We start from the raw sequence: 19,158 nt of genomic DNA, 5'->3' as shown, positions 1-19,158 counted from the left end.
AGTTCAAAGCCCATCCAAACGCACACCTACATTCTGTACTCAAATGCACTCTAACATGAGAAACCCTTAATAAAAGACCAAGATTCAATCCTTTCAAGTGTACATATTGTGTATTCAGTGAGTCAGTATGAACTATGATCTCTCTGGACATGAATCCGCTTTCAGTCACAGACTGCAAACCTTCCGACCGAGAAGGTATACAAGCATAAGAAAAACACAGCCCACAGTACTGAGCAGGGTACCATGCTGCAGAGTGCTAGAAAAAACAACTAAAGCCTTTGATCTGAATACCTTGCCAAACATGACCTGGCCACACGCTATGGTACAGGAACAGAATTCACCTCTCATAGTCTTAATAATCAATCGTTCAATGTGGTTTGTGTGGGTTTGGTTGCTAGTAATAGTAACGAACCCTGACAGTTCTTTAAAAAGTCTTATTTTCTATAGCATTTTATTATTGTTATCGCTATAGATGTATATCATATAGTATAAAAACAACAAGGCCACGCTATTATCTTTTACAACAGTGCAGAGTCTCTGGAATATTGCCTTACAATTCTGAAATGTCAACCCACAAAGTTCACTCCTTTATATTAATAATCATAAGATTTGAAGGTTCTTGTCACATGGTCCCCCCACCCCCTCCTTCCAAGCATAAAGCCAAGGCCTAACTTGTAAGAAGTCTCTGTGTATGAGACACCTGCTGCGGTTCTTAGGTGGGAATTGACTGGTCAGTGAAGACCTCCCCCCCCCCCCCCCCTCACAGCACTTGACTAGTACACAGAAGTAGTACAATAGTTGTACAATAAAACATAAGCAATAAGCAGTGAGTTCAGGAAGCTGCAACATTATGACAAAGCTACAACTTTTGCAAGTCTTAAACAGGTCTATAATCTGTTAAATAAACAGGTGTCTGACAGTGACATATATACGTATCAGTGACAGTCACTGAGTAAGAGTACACAAACTTGTGAAAGACTGTTCAATGCTGCAGCATCAATAGTCTCTGTGTCACTGAACTTTTCTTCAGTGTCTAGCTAGGATAAAAAAAATCTCTCTCTCTCTCAATCTCATTTTACTTTCTCACAGTCTGCTTGTCCAAAAAATGTCCTAGTTTGACAGACCAGATACCATGCCTGGTCCTAAAATCTCATCAGTTCAATTCTGTCCTGTCGGAATCAAAAGGATCACCTAGTTAGAATTTGGTTTCAGGTAAAATTTCCAGCACTGAGTAGACATACATGTCACTCTCGTCTACATAAAAAAAACGTGAACAAAACAACACCAAAAAAAATCTGAAGCATACATGGTGTTCAAAGTCCTTCAAATTGTGACAATTAAATGAAATGAAAATGATTTGCTACATTTTCCAGACTTCCACCAGTTCCAGATCATACCACTTTCCTTCATATTGCCTTATACTTTTGTTTCAACCCCTAATTTAAGCTCCAGGCTGGAAATGTAACAAACTTATGAGGAGCTGTGTGCTGTAAGTGTAAGGATCTGTAGCCAATAAAACTAAGTAACTGAAGTACTGTGCAGTGTGCGCAACAAACTTTGATGGAAATTAGCAAAACTTTCTTTGCTTTCATTTCCTCAGCTTATTTTTGTTATTATCACTTGAGATGCTTTGTTACTTTGTATACATGTATGTCAGACATAGAGGCACTTGTTTAAAGTCTGCACTCTCTAGATCCTGGGGTTTGCCAAGTCCAGGATGTCTCTTGTCTGAGACCAAATGACATGTTGATTTAAACTAAGCATACACAAACAACTGCCATGGTGATGTCAGCCAAATCCTCAAAATTAGACAACTTTAGATTTATGTAAAGATCAATTAAAACTGAAACTAATTAGGGCATTTTATACATTCACTGCCAATTAGTTTCAATGCCATGCATGGTCTACCCTTTCAACCAATCACCATTCTTCAATTTTTTTGTTCTTTTTTTTGTAAACTGCACTGTCAGAACTAAGTATGTTATGCAGAGATCAGTCTGATGTTATCAATTACTAAATCAGAGTGACAACACACACACACAATGTCCATCCCAAGAGTACAAAGTATTATTAGCATGGTCTCTTGTGATGAATCACACGCTGAGTCAGAGAACGTCATGTGTGTAGTTTTCTGCAAAACCTGCTTTGAACTAAAATCAAATTACCACACAGCATCCAAATATTGTTAAAGCAGTTTTATATTGTATTTGTAGGTGGTCACGAGGATTGCAATGTGAATATGTATACTTATTTTGTTGGAAAACTGTACACACTTAGCTCCCTTGTTTCTATGTTTTTACAACATTCATTAAAAAATTTTTTCTAAGTTTCTTCATCAAAACAGGGCCAAAACCTGGGGTTTTGAGTCAACAAAAAGTATTCATTGGAAACCATAGTTATAATGACTTGTTTTTCTTTATGATAATCATATATCTTTACACTTTTAAAGCATTGGGTTGGACATACCATGCCACCTCGTTAACAATGCTGCCTGAAAAAATCTTTTAAAAACTATTCTTTAACATCTAGAAATAGAATGCAGTACTACTAAAAAAAAATTAAAATAAAAAAAGCATAATCACAGGCTTTTGTAACAGCTTTAAATTATCTTTTTGCTATTTTTTCATCAAACTGTATTACTTTTCATCTTTGTCATCACTACTACCACCAGAAGAAAAAAAAATCATAATGAAAAACGAACAGTAATACTAATAGCTGTAATTCAATCCCACACTTTTAGTTTTGGCTTCTGTACCAATTATACAACTACTTTCCACTAATCTTTTTGAGCAACCAACCTTTAATTCAGCCTGTGTGACCTTGAGTTGCTCATTCAGCATGTTGCACTTGGCTGACTCTTCTTTCCTCATTGAGCGCTCCTTCTTCAGCTCTGGGCTCCAGAAAGTCTTGATGCTGTTCATGCTGGACCCCAACTTGTCTCTGGCCACTTCCACTTCCTTTTGTAACTTGGCACATTCCTGATGGAGTTCTGTGACCTGGCACTGTAGCTCAAAAATCAGATTGTTTCTGTAGTCCTGAGGGGAGGGGCTGGACGTGATGAAAGGAGGCATTGGGTAGTTCATTTCACCACTACGATCAGATGAACGTGAGCGAGGCACAGAGCTGTGTTCACGCTCTAATGATCTCGCACCCATGTGAGGATACTCCCTGTCTAATGAACGGTCACGATTGTAAGTTCTTTGATTTCTTTCACGCTGATTATCAATGGCAGCAGACAGGCTCTGCATACGATCTAAATGTCTGTCAAGGGAGCGGTCTGTGGAGTATACAACATCACGTTCTAATCTATCAATCGACCGATCACGCAATGCAGTGGTGGACAAACTAGTGGCACTGTTGGTGCGCGCATGGTGACCATGACTAAAATGGCTGCTTCGTGCATGATGTGTAGGGCTGAGGGCACTTTTGGGGGGAACCTGACTACTCAACTGGCGTGGTATCGATAAACTCTCCAGGTAGGTGCGCTGCCCCCCTCCGTATGTGGCATTGAAAGACTGAAGATGCTCCATGGGTAAATTGAGAGGGCTGTTCATGCTGGAATGACCACTGTCCATTCCAGAAATACCAGAGATTCCTCCATCAGAGCCTGTTCGACTCCGTCTTTCTAAAGAATTGGACTTGCTACCATTCCCGCTCATGCTGCCTCCTGTCAAAGATGACCGTGAGCCGTAGCGTGAGGATGAAGCTCCAGGACCATGATGTTCTGGACTGGTCCCTGGATGGGAGGACATGGGTCCTCCCCCATTCATGTTGCCAGTGCCAACATCCCCACCCTCCGAGTCCATCCGGTGGCGGCTGGAGGACCGACTCTTACTAAACATCTTCTTCAGCTTGAATTCAGGCATTTAAAAATCGAAAAGGTGACTTGAACGTAAAAAATAGTGAGAAGACCGACAAACACAAATCATTCTAAACTCAAAACTGTGAAAGATGTGGTGCCATCAGGCACAGCAGTGTGGTGCTGAGGCGACTTGCTGCTGCACCATTTTTGGTGCACTCAGCATCAGCAGTCTCATCTTTTATTAGTTCTCAGTAATTGTCATTACAGCGTCTACGAAATAGACAGACGAAACATGAGCAGTGGAATTTTCCAAAACGAAAGCCAATCACCTCACAAGTTACAAAATGTTTCACAGGTTGTCATTTTTGTCTGCCCTCGACTGGCTGCCTCCGTCCTAGAGCAGACATTAGCATCCTCACTGCGACATCTATTTCCGGTTTGACGAACCAATAACTTCCGTGAAAGGAGACGTCTGCTTTGGCAGTGAGAATGATGATCTGAGATTTATGGCTTTGCTATAACGTTTGATTTTGTACATAGCTGACGAATCGATATTATGATCGTATCCAATATGTTGCCGAGCTGTCCTAGGTCCTTGTTTGCTTAAATGTGTTTAAACAAGAAGAACAACAGCCCCAACTCGCGGGAAATTCGAACATGTCGTTGATCACATTGTTGATATAAATTGATACAAGACACTTGTTGACGCACAGTTTACAACAGTATTTTATACAAAGAATGGAGAAAGAACAAAGCACGTTTGGACAGGTGAGTTCAAGCCTGAAGACATGTTTCATTTTCGGATCACATTCCCATTGAATAGCATTAAATGTGTAGGTCACCCATTTTCAATTGAATGTTTATCTTTATGTCAGCAGCAACCAAAGCTTATTTATATTTAAGTTAAAACTAAACTGGTGGGGTATTGTCGTGATTCGTGGTCTTTGCATGTGAGAAGAACTCGGACAAAGGCACACAATTTCAAACCAATGCTGGTAAACACTTCCCCTTAGCATGCACATACTACATGTACGCAAGACATGTGAGCAAGACATGCTCTGCAACCAACAGAAACACAAACCCATGGTTTGATGAAGTCCCCCTTTTGGGAAGTGTCTGAGATTGTTTCGGAATTATTTCCCTCATATTGCTTATATCCAAACCATTGTGCTGCCGTCAGTGAAGGTGTGTGTGTGGCTACAGTTTAGAGAATGTTGGGCCTGGAGTGCATGCATATTTGTGTACCAATCAAATAGATCTCTTCTAGTTCTACAGAATTTTGCCAGAGGACAACTCTCTCTTTGCCATGGGTTCTTTCACAGTGTGCCAAGTGCGTGCTGCACATGGGACCTTGGTTTATCGTCTCGTCTGAATGACTAGACGCTCAGTTTAATTTGCTTGTGCACATATGCATGCACACACACACACACACATACATGATGTATATTCATTTCTATGCTTGTAGATGTTACATGAACTGGTAATTAAAAATGTTAAATCTGATCTATTTTTATCAACTGGATCTTGACACAGGAGGGGTTCAGCCCTGAAGAATATGAGGCTGTGCAGCAGGCGCTTCGTCAGAGGCTGGGACCAGAATTCATCAGTCAACGTGTCGGAGCTGGTGGTCTGAAGGTACAACTGTTTTTCACTATGTCAGCATTTGAGAAATAAAGCTTGCGTCTCTGGAAGCATAGGGATGGAGATCTTTCCATTGGAATGATGCATAATTTTAAGGAGATCATGTAATTTTCATGTGTTTGCTACTCTCGAATGTTACAAGTGCTCAACTGTGTCAAAAATCATGGATGAGTTTTTATCATACACAGCAGACAGCATGCGCACACATAATCTTGGCAGTAAAGTTTTGAATCATTTGATGTGGTTGCAGTCTTTACTGGCACACCAGTTACCCCACTTGGAGCTTCTTCAGCTTTGACTGTTCACATGTTTGTTGTTTTACCTTTTTTTTGGCAGCTTGCATACATTGAGGGATGGCGTCTGATCTCAATGGCAAATGAGACGTTTGGCTTTAATGGCTGGTCCCATTCTGTTTCTCAGCAAACAGTTGGTGAGTGCTGTTTAATCCGTAATTGTATTGTCAAATTGTATCAGTGGATGCATGCATGTATTAAGTGTCATACTGTGTTTGTGTCCATGCATTGTGTCAAAAGATCAAGTTCTGACAGAGGTACCAACACAGCAATCTCACAAGTCTGTTTATTACTTAAGTGTGTTTCACTGTTTGTGTGTGTATGTGTCACTGGGGAGAATACTTTTGATCTTTGATGAGCCACACTTTTCTTTTTACTACTATACACTTTGGTTTGTGTTATTGTAATGCATGGTGGGGTAGAGGGATGGATTGTTTTTCTTTTGTTTCTCAAAGTTTGTTTTCTGTTATCATTTATAAAAATGATGATTTTTATCAAAATAATAATGTATTTTTATTAGATAAGTTAAGTAATTGTAAATTTTTCATGTTAAAACCAACTCAAGTCCTTTTTTTTCCATTTAATTAAGTTATTAGTCTTAGTAAGTAAGAATGAGAAAAATCTTCTTTCAGATTTCGTAGACCACCAGAATGGGAAATTTTATGTAGGAGTCAGCGCACTTGTGAAAGTTCAGCTTAAGGTAAGCAGATTTATTTTGTTGATTGCTTGATTTGTGTGTTTGGGGGAGGGGGTGGGGGGTCGTGCATGCACACTTGACAAATAAAAAAAAAATTCTGCTTTTTTTTCTTTGTGTGTGTGTATGTTCAAATGTTGGTGGTTTGTTCATTAAATTTGCTGCCAACTTTAATTTCAGTTTGTGAAAGAAAAAAAGAAAGAAAAAAGAAATCATATAATAATGATAATAAATTTTGCATGTTTTTTTAATCAGGATGGGTCTTTTCATGAGGACGTTGGCTATGGTGTGAGTGAAGGGATGAGATCCAAAGCCCTTTCATTGGAAAAAGCCAGGAAAGAGGCTGTCACAGATGGGTTGAAGAGAGCTTTAAAGTAAGTCATTAGTGTTGCTGTGTGTGTGTGTGTGTGTGAGGAGGAATTTTGAATCGGTGATTGAAGACATTTTGTGAAAGTATTTATGAATACATTTGAGTATTATCGGTTAGAAGGGGTGGGAGATGTGAATGAATGGAGGGTTGGGGAAACTGGGCAAATGAGGGTGAAATGTGGGTGAAATTTGGAAAAAAAAAAAAAAAAAATCTAAATACAATTACAGGACTTCGTGAAAGAGAAGACGTTAAACTGACAAGCGAAACAACTGATAATGAATGCAAAAAGTCAAAAACATCAACGTTCTCAGTCACTTGTGAAGACACACTTTAGTGTACATAAGGCTTCATCAAGCTACAGTCAAAAATTATATGCTCAATTGTCAGGTTACTAAAGCATATGCACTTGACATTAGAACAATATTTGGTATCCAACAAAAATCAACATTTGTACTGTTCACAAATAGGGAGTGCAATAAATACCTAATTGTGTGTGTGTGTGTGTGTGTGTGTGTGTGTGTGTGTGTGTGTGCTGTTTTCACTGTCAAACTTTGCAGATCTGTGTTTCGGTAGACACAAAGTTTCTCTGATGTGTGTGTTTATGAGTATGTGTGGTTTTCACTGTCAGTTTTTTTGTACAGATCTGTGTTTTTTGGACGATACAGTTAGGTTATTCTATCAATGAATTACACATGATTATGATATAAATAATATCTCTTTTTTGTGTGTAACAGATTCCTGTGTGTTAAGTTCGGGTTGTTTTCCTCAGGTAGAGTTCATTACCTTAGCCCAGTGCAGACCTTTGTTTTTTTTGTTATTGTCACAAGGTAATTGTGTCTGTTTGCATATACTTTTTGTTGTATATTACTATACATAAGTTTGTTGCCAAGAGCAATGCTCTTGTTGCTGAAAGTTCTTCACTAATGTACGCTATGTTACGTATGTAGGTGCCTCACATGGGACACTTGCTTATCATCTGTTTTGTCAAAGTGCAGTCTGTCATCAGCACTGATCAACCTACAAGTCTTTGTCAATAGAAAATATCTCTATAAGTATAACTTGTCGTAATTTGCAGTTGTTTTGGAATGTCACATTGACATATAGGAGTTTGTATCATTCAGACAGAAAATAAGTTAATAACTATAATTTGTCGTAATTTGCAGGTGTTTCGGAAACTCTTTAGGAAACTGCCTTGGTGATAAGACATATCTCAAGTGTATCACACAGGCTCCTAAACCAGTAAGTAATTCTGTGCTTTGGTAAATACCTTTACCTTTTCTCTTTTCTCTCTCTCTCATTTTACCCTGTGCAGGTATATGAATCTATGTTGTTTGTTATGAGTTTATTAAAAACTGGAGCATGGCTGTGTGCTGTAATACTTTTGTTATAAATAGTACATGATTTAATATTCTGTGTTATGATTTTATCCAGTTCCAAAACTGGTACATGATTCTGTGACATGTGTTGCATGCTTTTATCTAAAACTAGCACATGATTATGAGAATGACTCTGTTATCTAGTTAAATTCAGATAAATCAATCAAGAAAATTAATTATGTGATGCCATGCTTTTGTTCAAAACTAGTATATTATGCTTGTAACCCCAATGCCTTTGTCATAAACTGGTACATAATTCTGTCCTCTAGGTCATGATTTGATCTGAAACTGAGAATACGTGACTGGCTTTTCGTAACACTTTATCCAGACCTAGTCTGACTGTGCTGCATGCAATACTTATATCATAAACTCACATGTGATTCTGTGCTGTAATTATTGAATTTCCCTTCTCTAATGACTTGTATGTAAAATTGACATATGGCTGTTAATTTAGCCTAATTTGTTCGTGCAAAACTAATAGGAGATTCTGTGTTCTGTGTTATGCTTTGATCCAGCACTGGTGCATGATTGTGTACTGTAAGTAATGCATTATTTTGAAACTGGTGCTTGTTTTTGTGTTATGCACAGTGTGTCATTCCAAAGTGAAAAGGGATTCTGTGTTGCATATAGTACTTTTATCCAAAACTGGGGAGTGATTTCATTCTGTGTATGGTATTTTTTATCCTCTGCTGTATATGATTCTGTGCTTTGTGTGATGCTTTTATTCCACACTGACATATAATGCTGTGCTATCTTTTCTGCTCTTACAAAAACTGGTTTGCAGTTGTATGCTGCATGTAATTTTTTATATTATAGAATTTTTTTAAATAAAAAGCGAGCATGATTCTGTACTATGTATAACATTGTTATCCCAAACCTGAAAGTAACTGTTTTGTGTGGGCAATACTTTTGTCCTAAATAAACCTGTGATTCCATGCTGCGCCGTATGTATTGCTTTTATCCGATGTAAAGCATGTATTTAGATTGTAATTCTTAGTAATTCAATGATTTTGTGTCAGATTAGTGTCAGATGTATCTTTTAATCATTAACCATGTCTGCTTAAACCAGGATAACACTAACAGGATATGAAATGATTAGCAGCCTTGTGTTGTTGTAAATCTTTTTTTCTTTTCTTTTTTTTTTTCCAACAAAAGCAACAACCAACTTACAACATTGCTGACATGCGCCGCGAGACTTTGGATGAAAAGGCAGCCCATGCACGTCGGACGACCCGTAACAAACGGCAGACGAACTGGCACACAAGTGAGCACACAAGTCAGCAGACCCCTATGATGTCAAGAACTCTGGCCATGGCTTCTCCAGCCAATGCAGAAAATCCTGTCTCTGGAGGATGTGACAGCGTGGCAGATGTAAACAGAACAGGCGCTCTCACCACAGAGCGTTTAGAATCTGCTGGAGGTAAGGTATCTCTAAGCATTGTAACCTTTCATACCTCTTGAACAACAGAAGGCATTATGAACATTAACACGGGCTTAATTTCAGGTCTCTGAAAAACGGTGAATTTTGGTTACAGCAACACCATATGGAACACCCCAAAATCTCGCATAATAACGTACGTTAATGAAAGATGTCACATGGCAGTCATATGATTCAAATCTTAGAGCTTCAGTCTGCTAGAGTTAGCTTACTACAAGCATGTCAGAAGGGACTTGTCTTTTTTGCCCTGTTTGGTTGGCTGGACAAAAGCAACAATGTCAAATGTCAGATATTGTGTTTTATTGTATTGACTAATTCATTTCAGGTTTTGAGCCTGAAGTCAGAACAGTTGAATGTTGATTGATTTGATCATCTTTATTCGGTGATGATATGTGTATTTCAATATACTTGTTCAAGAAAAGTTGACTTGTTGGGTAAATGAAAATGTTATTTGAATTGACTGAACTAGTTGATACCTTTTATTTTTCTGCAGTTGTCTTCTTTTTTCTTTCTGTTTTTTGTTTGTTTTTGTTTATTTTTTATTTTATAATCTTCCGGCATGCATCCCGGTAATATAGTTGTCAGTATCAACTCTGAGAGGTACACAAATATACATACATGCACTCAATGCCTGACTAGCTTATTGGGTTATGCTGCTTTCAGGTATCAGCCTAGCATATGGGGTGTATCTTATATGGATCTGTCGGAACACAGTGATGCCTCCTTTAGACACTGAAACCAGTATTGGTGTGTGGCCTCCTGGCGACCTAACATTGATGGCTCCCTGCGGACTGCCGACGCTGGAACCCGGGTGTGGCTGTGTATGGAGGAATCTAAATGAGCGGTGTGGGAGTAATGTCACTGAAACGGTGCAGATGATGGGGCAGCAAAAAACAAAAAAAAAAAAAAAAAATATATATATATATATATTGAAAAAAAGGGGTGGCACTGGTTTATGGTGACTTGTTCTTCAGGCAGAGAAATCGGTTGTGACTGAAGTGTAAAACAGTACTATTTACAATTATATGGAGTTTACTGGTTTTTGGTGACTTTCTTTTTTCTGGGAGAATAACCCAAATATCAGGCAGAGAAATTTGTTGTGTTTGAAGTATTACACTATACAATTATACAAAGTTTCAATAGTAAAGAATACAACTGCTTGTTTCAGCTGCTGCTGAAAAAGAAAACATTGAGATCGCTCCACAGCACAGAAAAGCAACTGATGCCAAAGAGAGTGAATCCAGACCACAGGCTCCTGAAACTCCTGCAGCGAATTACAGGTAATACCTAGACTTGCGGCTTGAACTTTTATCTTTAAAAACTGATGATAATGGGCGACAATAAAGTTTAGTTCCCAGACAATTTACTATGATTTAGTTGAAACTTACTGAGTATGTGTGCAGGAACAGATCATGTATGCTGTGTGCATGAGTGTACATGTATATGTGTTACACAGCATGATTATTGGCCATTACCTGTATTGTTTTTTGTTTTTGTTTTTGCTTCTTTATATTTATTTCTTTTACAACAGCAACTCACAATACTTAGCAAAGGGGGTGGTTTTAAAAAATTGTGATATAAAACAGAAAAGAAAGACTAAAACTGTTGAATTACTCAGCATTAAACTTGGCTTGATCCAAATAAGATATTACATATTCAGTATAATGCAGTAAGATAAACCTATTTAAAGTGCAAGTCTAATGCAGACAACTCAAGTGTATGTGTGTGTTTTGGTGGGGGACAAGGGGTGTGTGGGGGGCATGTTGGTATTGCTTTTATATACATATGTTTTTTAAGAACTACATTTAACAAGTCAATATATGTCATTTGAAAATGTATATATGTAAAAGAAACAGAATTCTAATGGCACTTAACAATTTGTGTTTTTGATTTAGTTCTGGAGAAAACTTGTTTGGTTGTTTTTTTGTTGTTGTTTTATTTGTTGTTGTTGTTTGTAACTGAAGAGGAGGAGGGTGGAGGATCTTCTATTCTTCATCTTCATTTTCTGTTTTTTTGTTGCATTGTACAATAAGTGATCAAAGGACTGTTAACAAAAACAAAAATGACAACTGAATGCAAAATTGTAAAAATTGTGAGTTTAATTTTTGTCTGTATTTTTTTTTATGGTGCAGATTAAACACAAAAGAAAAGTCAGCAGGAAGATTAAAAGAAAAAAGTAATATTATGTGATGATATGAAGTTGTTTAGCATAAGTTTTAAAAAAGTCTCAACCATTGTTTTTAAAATAAAATCATTTTGTGTTTAGGAAAGGTTCATGCAGTTGCACCTACTTTCTTTCCTATTAGTGAAACGCCATCAGCGGAAGAGCTTCAGCGACAAGAAAGACTACGCAGAAAGTTGCAAAGACAGCAAGAGTTTCAGGTGTTGCGAGCCAAAATTCAGGATCAGAAAGGCCAAGGTAAGCTGTACCTGTATAATGGAACCAACATCTGCCGGGTTTTTTTCACATCACTTCGGTTTGTGATTTCTGCTGATGAAATTGTTCTCTCCCTAAAAATGTGTTGGTTCTCCTGAGATATGTAAGCTGTGTGATGCTTATTACATTTGTGTATAAGAATTATTTTGAATGCATATGTCATGGGTGTCAGTTCATAGAATACTCACAATTAACTATAGAAACATTACTCCTAAGTGTTTTTGTTTTAGTGTATACAATTTACAAGTGAAGAAATATGCAGTGACAAAACCATACACGTAAAATTGTGTATGTAGACACATATGTGTATTTTTTGTGTTTTTTTGTTTTTTGTTGTTCTGTTTTTAAAATTACAGAATTTTATAGAATCATGCCTTATCTCTTCCTGCGTCGAAACGCAGAGTTCAACAGCTCGCCCGAATCCTCCGAATCCTTGCGGCGCTGCAGTCCTCGCCTGAAGAAGTGCGCCACCTGGAGCACATCCCTGAATCCCACCAGATCCCTGATACCATTCGCCGTCCCCACCGGCACCAAAACCGCCGCCAGCACCATGCCCACCACGGCAGAAACAGCAGCGGCTCGCCCACCAGATGGAAGTGAGCTCAGGGTACCATCAGGCTCTGGTGCAAAAGAATCAACTCAAATGAGCAGGTTGATGTCTGAGGGACCCATGGCCACCTCCACCCCTGCCCCTGGGAGTGTGGCCCAGCCAAGGAAGGGTGACGGTGGTACGGGGGACGTGGGGGATCTGGATCCCAACATGTTGATTGGAGAGGACGATTTTGGTGAGAATGAGTGTCATTTCTCTTCGTGTGTACGTATATGTTTGTGTATATGTGTGTCCGTATGTATGTGTGTTTACATGTGTGTATTTGTGTGAACATGTGTATGTACGTGTAAGTGTACATGTGTGTGTATGTGTGTCCTTGTGCATGTGCATGTGTGTAATTACCTCATAAAGTGCAGTGGTGTCATTACAGTTTAAGGGCAAAGCTCCATACGTTGATCAAACCCGCTGTTTGGGTATTTTTCCCTCAGTGAATTACACACACACACACACACACACACACATATATATATATATATATATATATATATATATATATATTATATATATATATATATATAGAGAGAGAGAGAGAGAGAGAGAGAGAGAGGTGTTCCCTCAGTAAATTAGATATATATTATATATATATATATGTGTGTGTGTTAATGCTGTACAATTTTAATATAAAGGACAATCAGAATGTGGCATGTCTGTGTTTGTGTATCACTGCATGTAGTCACTTTATTCTTCGGTCATAGCAGGTTGTCAGAAAATCTTCTTTTTTAAATTTCTGGTCCATATCCAATACTTGAACATAACTGGCATGTATCTCCATAGAAAACCCAGATGTGCAGACTTAACATTTCCCTAAATAAAGATATATTTATGTCTTCTTTGTCTGCGCTTATTGCAGTCATCAGTGTCAGTAGAATTTCCATGTGCTGCACATGACCTTTTCCCCTGAAAATGGGTACTTGTTTTAAGTTGAAGAAAATCAAATTTGCATCCTGGAAAGAGGCCAGGGCCAGCACACATTCAAGAGTTACTGTTCTTACACTTCCCAACCACAATGCATTCTTAGCTATTTAACATTGTATTATGTTGTATTGTATCGTATTGTATTGCATGTTGTCACAGCAGGTTTCTCTGTGTAAAATTCAGGGTGCTATCCCCAGGAAAAAGCATTGCTACAGTGCAGCACTGCCCTTTTTGTTGTTGTTCGTTTTTCCCTGCAAGTGTATTTGTTTGCCTATCAAAGTGGATTTTTCTCTAGAATTTTGCCAGGGACAATTCTTTTGTTGCCGTGGGTTGTTTTTTTTAGCATGCACTGGGTGCATGCTAAACACTGGACCTAGGCTTAATAATTCATCTGAATTACTAGTGTCCAGACAACCACTCAAGATCTAGTGGAGAGGGAGAAAATACTGGTGGAAATACTGGTGGGTGTGAGATAATTGTGCACTCAGATTCTCTCACTTCCTAAGCAGTCGCATTACGACTATACCACCACTCCGCCTGGCGAATCACAAATGTTTGTCTCCTGTAATAAAGGCCTGTACATATGAAAGAGTTTCTTCTCTTATATTGAAAGGCGTGATTCACAGTGAAGATGTGATCGAATAGGGGAGAAAAATTGTCACTTTGTTTCAGAGGAGATAGAGATTTGGAGTCAGATCAGTCAGAGTGTTCAGTCTGCAAACGATAAAGCAAAGAGGAACTCTGCTGGTAAGAAGGAGTGTGTGTGTGTGTGTGTGTGTGTGTGTGTGCGTGTGTGTGTGTGTGTGTGTGTGTATGCATTTGTATTTCTATGCCTCTGGGAGAGGCCTTTTTAAAAAAATTTGTTCATCAACATAGTTTGCATGTGTGTCTGTGTCTGTGAGTGGAGGAGGAGGAATTTTGTTTAATGTCCTGTCACACATATTGGTGATTGAAGACATTTTGTTAAAGTATTTATGAATACATTTGAGTATTATCGGTTAGAAGGGGTAGGAGATGTGATTGAATAGAGGGTTGGGGGAAACTGGGCAAATGAGGGTGAAGTGAGGGTGAAATTTGAAACAAAATTTCTAAATACAGTTACAGGAAATTAATTAAAAGACTTCGTAAAAGAGAAGTCGTTAAACTGACAGGCGAAACAACTGATAATGAATGCAAAAAGTCAAAAACATCAACGTTCTCAGTCACTTGTGAAGACACACTTTCATGTACAAAAGGCTTCATCAAGCTACAGTCAAAAATTATATGCTTAATTGTCAGGTTACTAAAGCATATGCACTTGACATTAGAACAATACTTGGTTTGTAATGAATTTGATAATAGTCTAAACACAGAATTGGTCTGCGAATCGGACCAAAGTCTGAGAAAGTCAACTGACAAGGTTTTAGACTTGAATTCAAGCACCTATAAAAGTCTCTTTCTAGTATATTGCTTATTTCTTTGTATGACAGTGGGCAATATACTTTTATACTATCTGTATGATTCTTTACTCCCTTTTTGCTGCCCTGTCTGCTTGGTCGTTATAAAGGAATCCAGTATGGGATGGTATCCAACAAAAATCAACATTTGTACCTTTCACAAATAGGGAGTGCAGTAAATACCTAATTTCAAACAATAAATCTTCTCATTGATTATTCTCAACAAGGAGCAAACTTTTTAAAACAGATTGAGAATCAACACAAAATAGGATATTACTATCATTGGTATATCAACAAGATGATTTAAAGCCATAAGAATGGCCACCAATTCAGCAGTAAAAATTGAATGTCCCTTACCTAAATAATATGATTTTTCTGTTTTTAGGCCAGGAATGACAAAAGCAGATCCAGCACTGCTATCATCCAGGAGCCATCAGTGTAAAGTTTTAAATGATAATCAAAATTTCCTTTTAATTCAATTCTGACAGGTGCTGGTTTTATATGTGGAGATTCTGCTTTTGTTGTTTCAGAAGCAAATATGTTGATGTTTGCTTTTGTTAACTCCCAGGGAGGGACAGATGGCACCAGAACATGAGGTGTCATATCATGTAAATCAATGTCTATGTCTGTGTCTGTGAGTGGTATTGCATGTTTTTTCAGTATTTGATCTACTTGCTGTCCTTTCTATCAATGCGCTCCTTCCTTTCTGTTACCCTTGCATTTCCATCTTTGTTGTTGACTCACTTGTGTAAACAAAGTGAGTCTATGTTTTAACCCGGTGTTCGGTTGTCTGTGTGTGTGTCCGTGTGTGTGTGTGTCCGTGGTAAACTTTAACATTGACATTTTCTCTTCAAATACTTTGTCAGTTGACACCAAATTAGGCATAAAAATAGGAAAAATTCAGTTCTTTCCAGTCATCTTGTTTAAAACAATATTGCACCTCTGGGATGGGCACACAAAAAATAAAAAAGAAGCCTAATTATATGCAAACTGCATTTACTGTTATATTTATATTTTTTGTATTCTCTAAACTTGGCACTTTGATCTGATATTCTGACACAACAACAAGAGCAGTCATTATTATCATTTTTTGTTCATACGGGAACTTCTTTTGCTAAGCATGGAATTTTTATTTATTTCGCAAACGTTTTGGTGCAGAGGGTAAAAAAGGGAAATTACTCTGTAATTAATGCAAGGGGACTTAATTTATCACAAGTGAGTCTTGAAGGCCTTGTCTCTCTTGTTTTGGTGTGATTTCCTTACATTTACTGTCAGTTCCTTTTCTTATGTCGACTGTTGTTGTGTGTTTTTGTTTTCATCACACTATTCGTCTCGAACTTGTTTTTTCACATGAATGTACAGTGGTTGCTATTGGATGGGGGTTGTTGTCTTGAAACATTTTTTTTTTTTTTTCGTATTGGTCATCAGTGCAATTTATTTTATTTTATTTTATTTTTATTTTTTTCAGAAGCATCTGAACCTGCAAAGAGGAGAAAAGTGAATGACTGTCCATGAGCAGCATCCAGTTGATGCTGACAAAACCATGAAAATGATGATAGCAAGATCGCAAATATCAGTATGTGTATGAGTGTGTCTGTTGGTGTACGGGTGTATATATTCTTCTGTTTGTTCTTTATTACCCTATTCCCCTTCCCCATCCCCACCCCCTCCTTTTTTTGGTTTTTTGTTTGTTTTGTTTTGTTGTTGTTATTGTCGCATTTTTTTTTGGTTTTGTTTTTTAAAGCAAAACCATGTGTGAGTCAATAGCAGCACAAGCCACAAAACTTATAATGTTGCACATTCGGGTGTGCGTTTTTCTGCAGTATGTTCCTATATTCATCGATTTGCACCCATAAGACAGTGCAAGTATTTATGTGAATATATCTCTTAAGTTTTGGTGTGTTTGTGTGTGTTATTTTTCTGGAGATGAATGGTGTCAGTGCATTTGTGCGTGTTAATGTGTGAGAGTCAGATAATGGACTGGAGTGAGAAAACTACGTTATGGTTCCTATATCATTCATTGTGAAGCAGTTAAAATAAAAATTTTAGTTTGATCATCAGGGTAGATTTTATACTGTGAGCTTTGGAAATATCAGGTGTACTCAAGATCTCGGTTTGTGTCAGGTTTTCGGACATTTCAGCATTTAAAAAGACACAATTATGCTTGCTTCATTTGCAAACACAGATAATTGTCGTACTTACACTGATGCACATCACTCACATACATAAAGATGTACATATATGTGTACATGAATACACTCACACGCACACATACACACACACAAAACAACACAACCCATCGCAACACAACACACATACACACATACATATATATCAAAGTATTACACTTTAAAGTATTACAAAAATCAGTCACTCCCACCCATGTCTTATGGTTGGTGGTGTTTTGAATTTCATATGCTGTGTTTATAATTTTTTGTCTGTGAGAGAGGAGTGTGTGTGTGTGTGTGTGTGTGTGGTTCAGTCTTTAGACTGACATATGTTCCTGAAAAATCATGCAGAATAAATGGGAAAGTATTTGTGTGTGCGTGTATGAGACAGAAAGAGAGAAGCCTACATTATTTCCCAGTCTCTTTGTTTGGGCATTTATATGCCCATTGTGTGTGTGCCCCCATCTATATACCCTGTCTCTATGCATCAGCGTCTGTGCACCAATTCTCTATGGTCTCGCATCTTTATATCACAAGACTATGTATTCCAATTTTTATATGTGCATAATGTAGGCGTCCCTGTCCGCATGTGTCCAGTATTTCTTTGCTCTCAGTCTGTTATGTTCCTGTTTCCTGTGTGTCTCAGTGTATCCCCCATCCCCATGAATCTTCATTGTGATCCATATCTCTATGTGTCCCTGTCTCTATGTAGCCAGGCCATCTCTTGTCCCATTGTCATTGTGCCCCTGTCTTTATGTGTCATTATCTCTATGTGTCCTTGTCAGTTCCTCTGTGTCTTGTATGGTATTGTATGCTTTCGCCACAGCAGATTTCTCTTTACACTTTTACAGACTTCAAGCTACTCCCCCATAATCCAGGGCTACCTGACTGCAGGTGTATGTGTTATACTGTCATACATTCAGAGAAATATAATCTTTTTATCCATTTTGGGGTGTGGAGGATACAACAATAATACATACATAATTATTGAGTCACGGTTATCAAAGTGCATTTCTCCACAGGATTTTGTCCAGGGACAGCTTTCTTGTTGGAGTGGGTACTTTTACACGTGCTGGGTGCATGCTGCATGTGGGACTTCAGTTAATCTCACCTTTTCTGAAAGACCCCTTCTCTATCTTGTCTTCATGTATTCCAGACTTGGTGTAGCTGTCTCTTGTCTTTGTATGTCCTTGTATTTCCCTCTTCCTCGTTCTCATTTTCTCCATCTGTCTCCCTCTACCTTCCTTCTTTCTTCTGTCACTCTTGCTCTCTGTGTCCTATTCACACCCCCTCTGTCTAGGTATGGCTCTCGCTTATGTTTATTTTTAGCATTTACAATGGCCCTGGTTGTCAGTCTCATGAAGGCAATACAGGCAAAAGTGATGATAGGCGTTGAGCTTATCATCACCATTAATATCGACACAAAGCCATCTTCAATGTAGTCATAGTAGTGGTGATGAAAATTTTCGTACAAAACTTATGTTACACTACACTATACAACATTACGCTACACTTCACTTCACTACACTGCACACTCTCTCTCTCTCTGCCTCTCTTTCTCTCTCTTTTATACACATGTAATATCCCTCTCTCTCTGTGTCTCTTTCTCTCTCTGTGTCTCTTTCTCTCATGTTTGTTGACATGGCTTTTGTTTTTTCTCCCCATGAATTAAGGGCATGTCTTATTCATTAAATCATTTGTCATTTCTCTCTCTGTCTCTCTCTCTCTATTCAGCTAATTTCCATACATGTATATACATGAAAACACATGCACACTCTTTCCCTCTTAATCCCTCTATATTTCTCCCTGTATAATTATGTCAGTCTCTTTCCCTCACCCATCATCCTTCCCTTTCTTTCTTGCTTTTTTCCCCCTTCATTCTTTACCCCCACCCCCGTTGTGTTGTCATGTCCCACAAAAATGCCTTTTGTGCTCCTGGGATCAAGATTTCTCTTATTTTGAATGCATAATATTCACA

General features: G+C 38.1%; 2 protein-coding genes across 3 annotated transcripts in view; one reads left to right on the top strand and one right to left on the bottom strand.

Moving 5' to 3' along the window:
- Positions 1-4,207, bottom strand: part of LOC143299762 (ERC protein 2-like) — a 61,315-nt gene extending 57,108 nt beyond the window's left edge. For both annotated transcript variants that reach the window (XM_076613157.1, XM_076613158.1), the window contains exon 1: positions 2,799-4,207. In XM_076613157.1, coding sequence (XP_076469272.1) covers positions 2,799-3,866 — 1,068 coding nt within the window. In that variant the 5' untranslated portion in view covers positions 3,867-4,207. The remainder of the gene's footprint in view (positions 1-2,798) is intronic.
- A 65-nt stretch (positions 4,208-4,272) lies between these two features.
- Positions 4,273-17,681, top strand: LOC143299446 (uncharacterized). The gene is made up of 12 exons (XM_076612652.1): positions 4,273-4,570; positions 5,336-5,437; positions 5,780-5,873; positions 6,369-6,436; positions 6,686-6,804; positions 7,964-8,039; positions 9,332-9,596; positions 10,783-10,894; positions 11,921-12,033; positions 12,453-12,836; positions 14,249-14,323; positions 16,481-17,681. The coding sequence occupies exons 1-12, from the start codon at positions 4,541-4,543 to the stop codon at positions 16,525-16,527; spliced, it is 1,485 nt and encodes a 494-aa protein (XP_076468767.1). The 5' UTR covers positions 4,273-4,540; the 3' UTR covers positions 16,528-17,681.
- Positions 17,682-19,158: the final 1,477 nt, after the last annotated feature.

The sequence above is a fragment of the Babylonia areolata genome, chromosome 25 (assembly GCF_041734735.1).
Source record: "Babylonia areolata isolate BAREFJ2019XMU chromosome 25, ASM4173473v1, whole genome shotgun sequence".
Taxonomy (NCBI): Eukaryota; Metazoa; Mollusca; class Gastropoda; order Neogastropoda; family Buccinidae; genus Babylonia; species Babylonia areolata.
This window is presented reverse-complemented; position numbering and strand designations above follow the sequence as displayed.

Coding starts and splice junctions, on each gene's coding strand:
- LOC143299446 (XM_076612652.1), top strand. CDS start 4,541: ATGGAGAAAGAACAAAGCACGTTTGGACAG. Junction 6,437..6,685: donor TTGTGAAAGTTCAGCTTAAG/GTAAGCAGATTT, acceptor TTTTTTAATCAG/GATGGGTCTTTTCATGAGGA. Junction 14,324..16,480: donor AGCAAAGAGGAACTCTGCTG/GTAAGAAGGAGT, acceptor TATTTTTTTCAG/AAGCATCTGAACCTGCAAAG.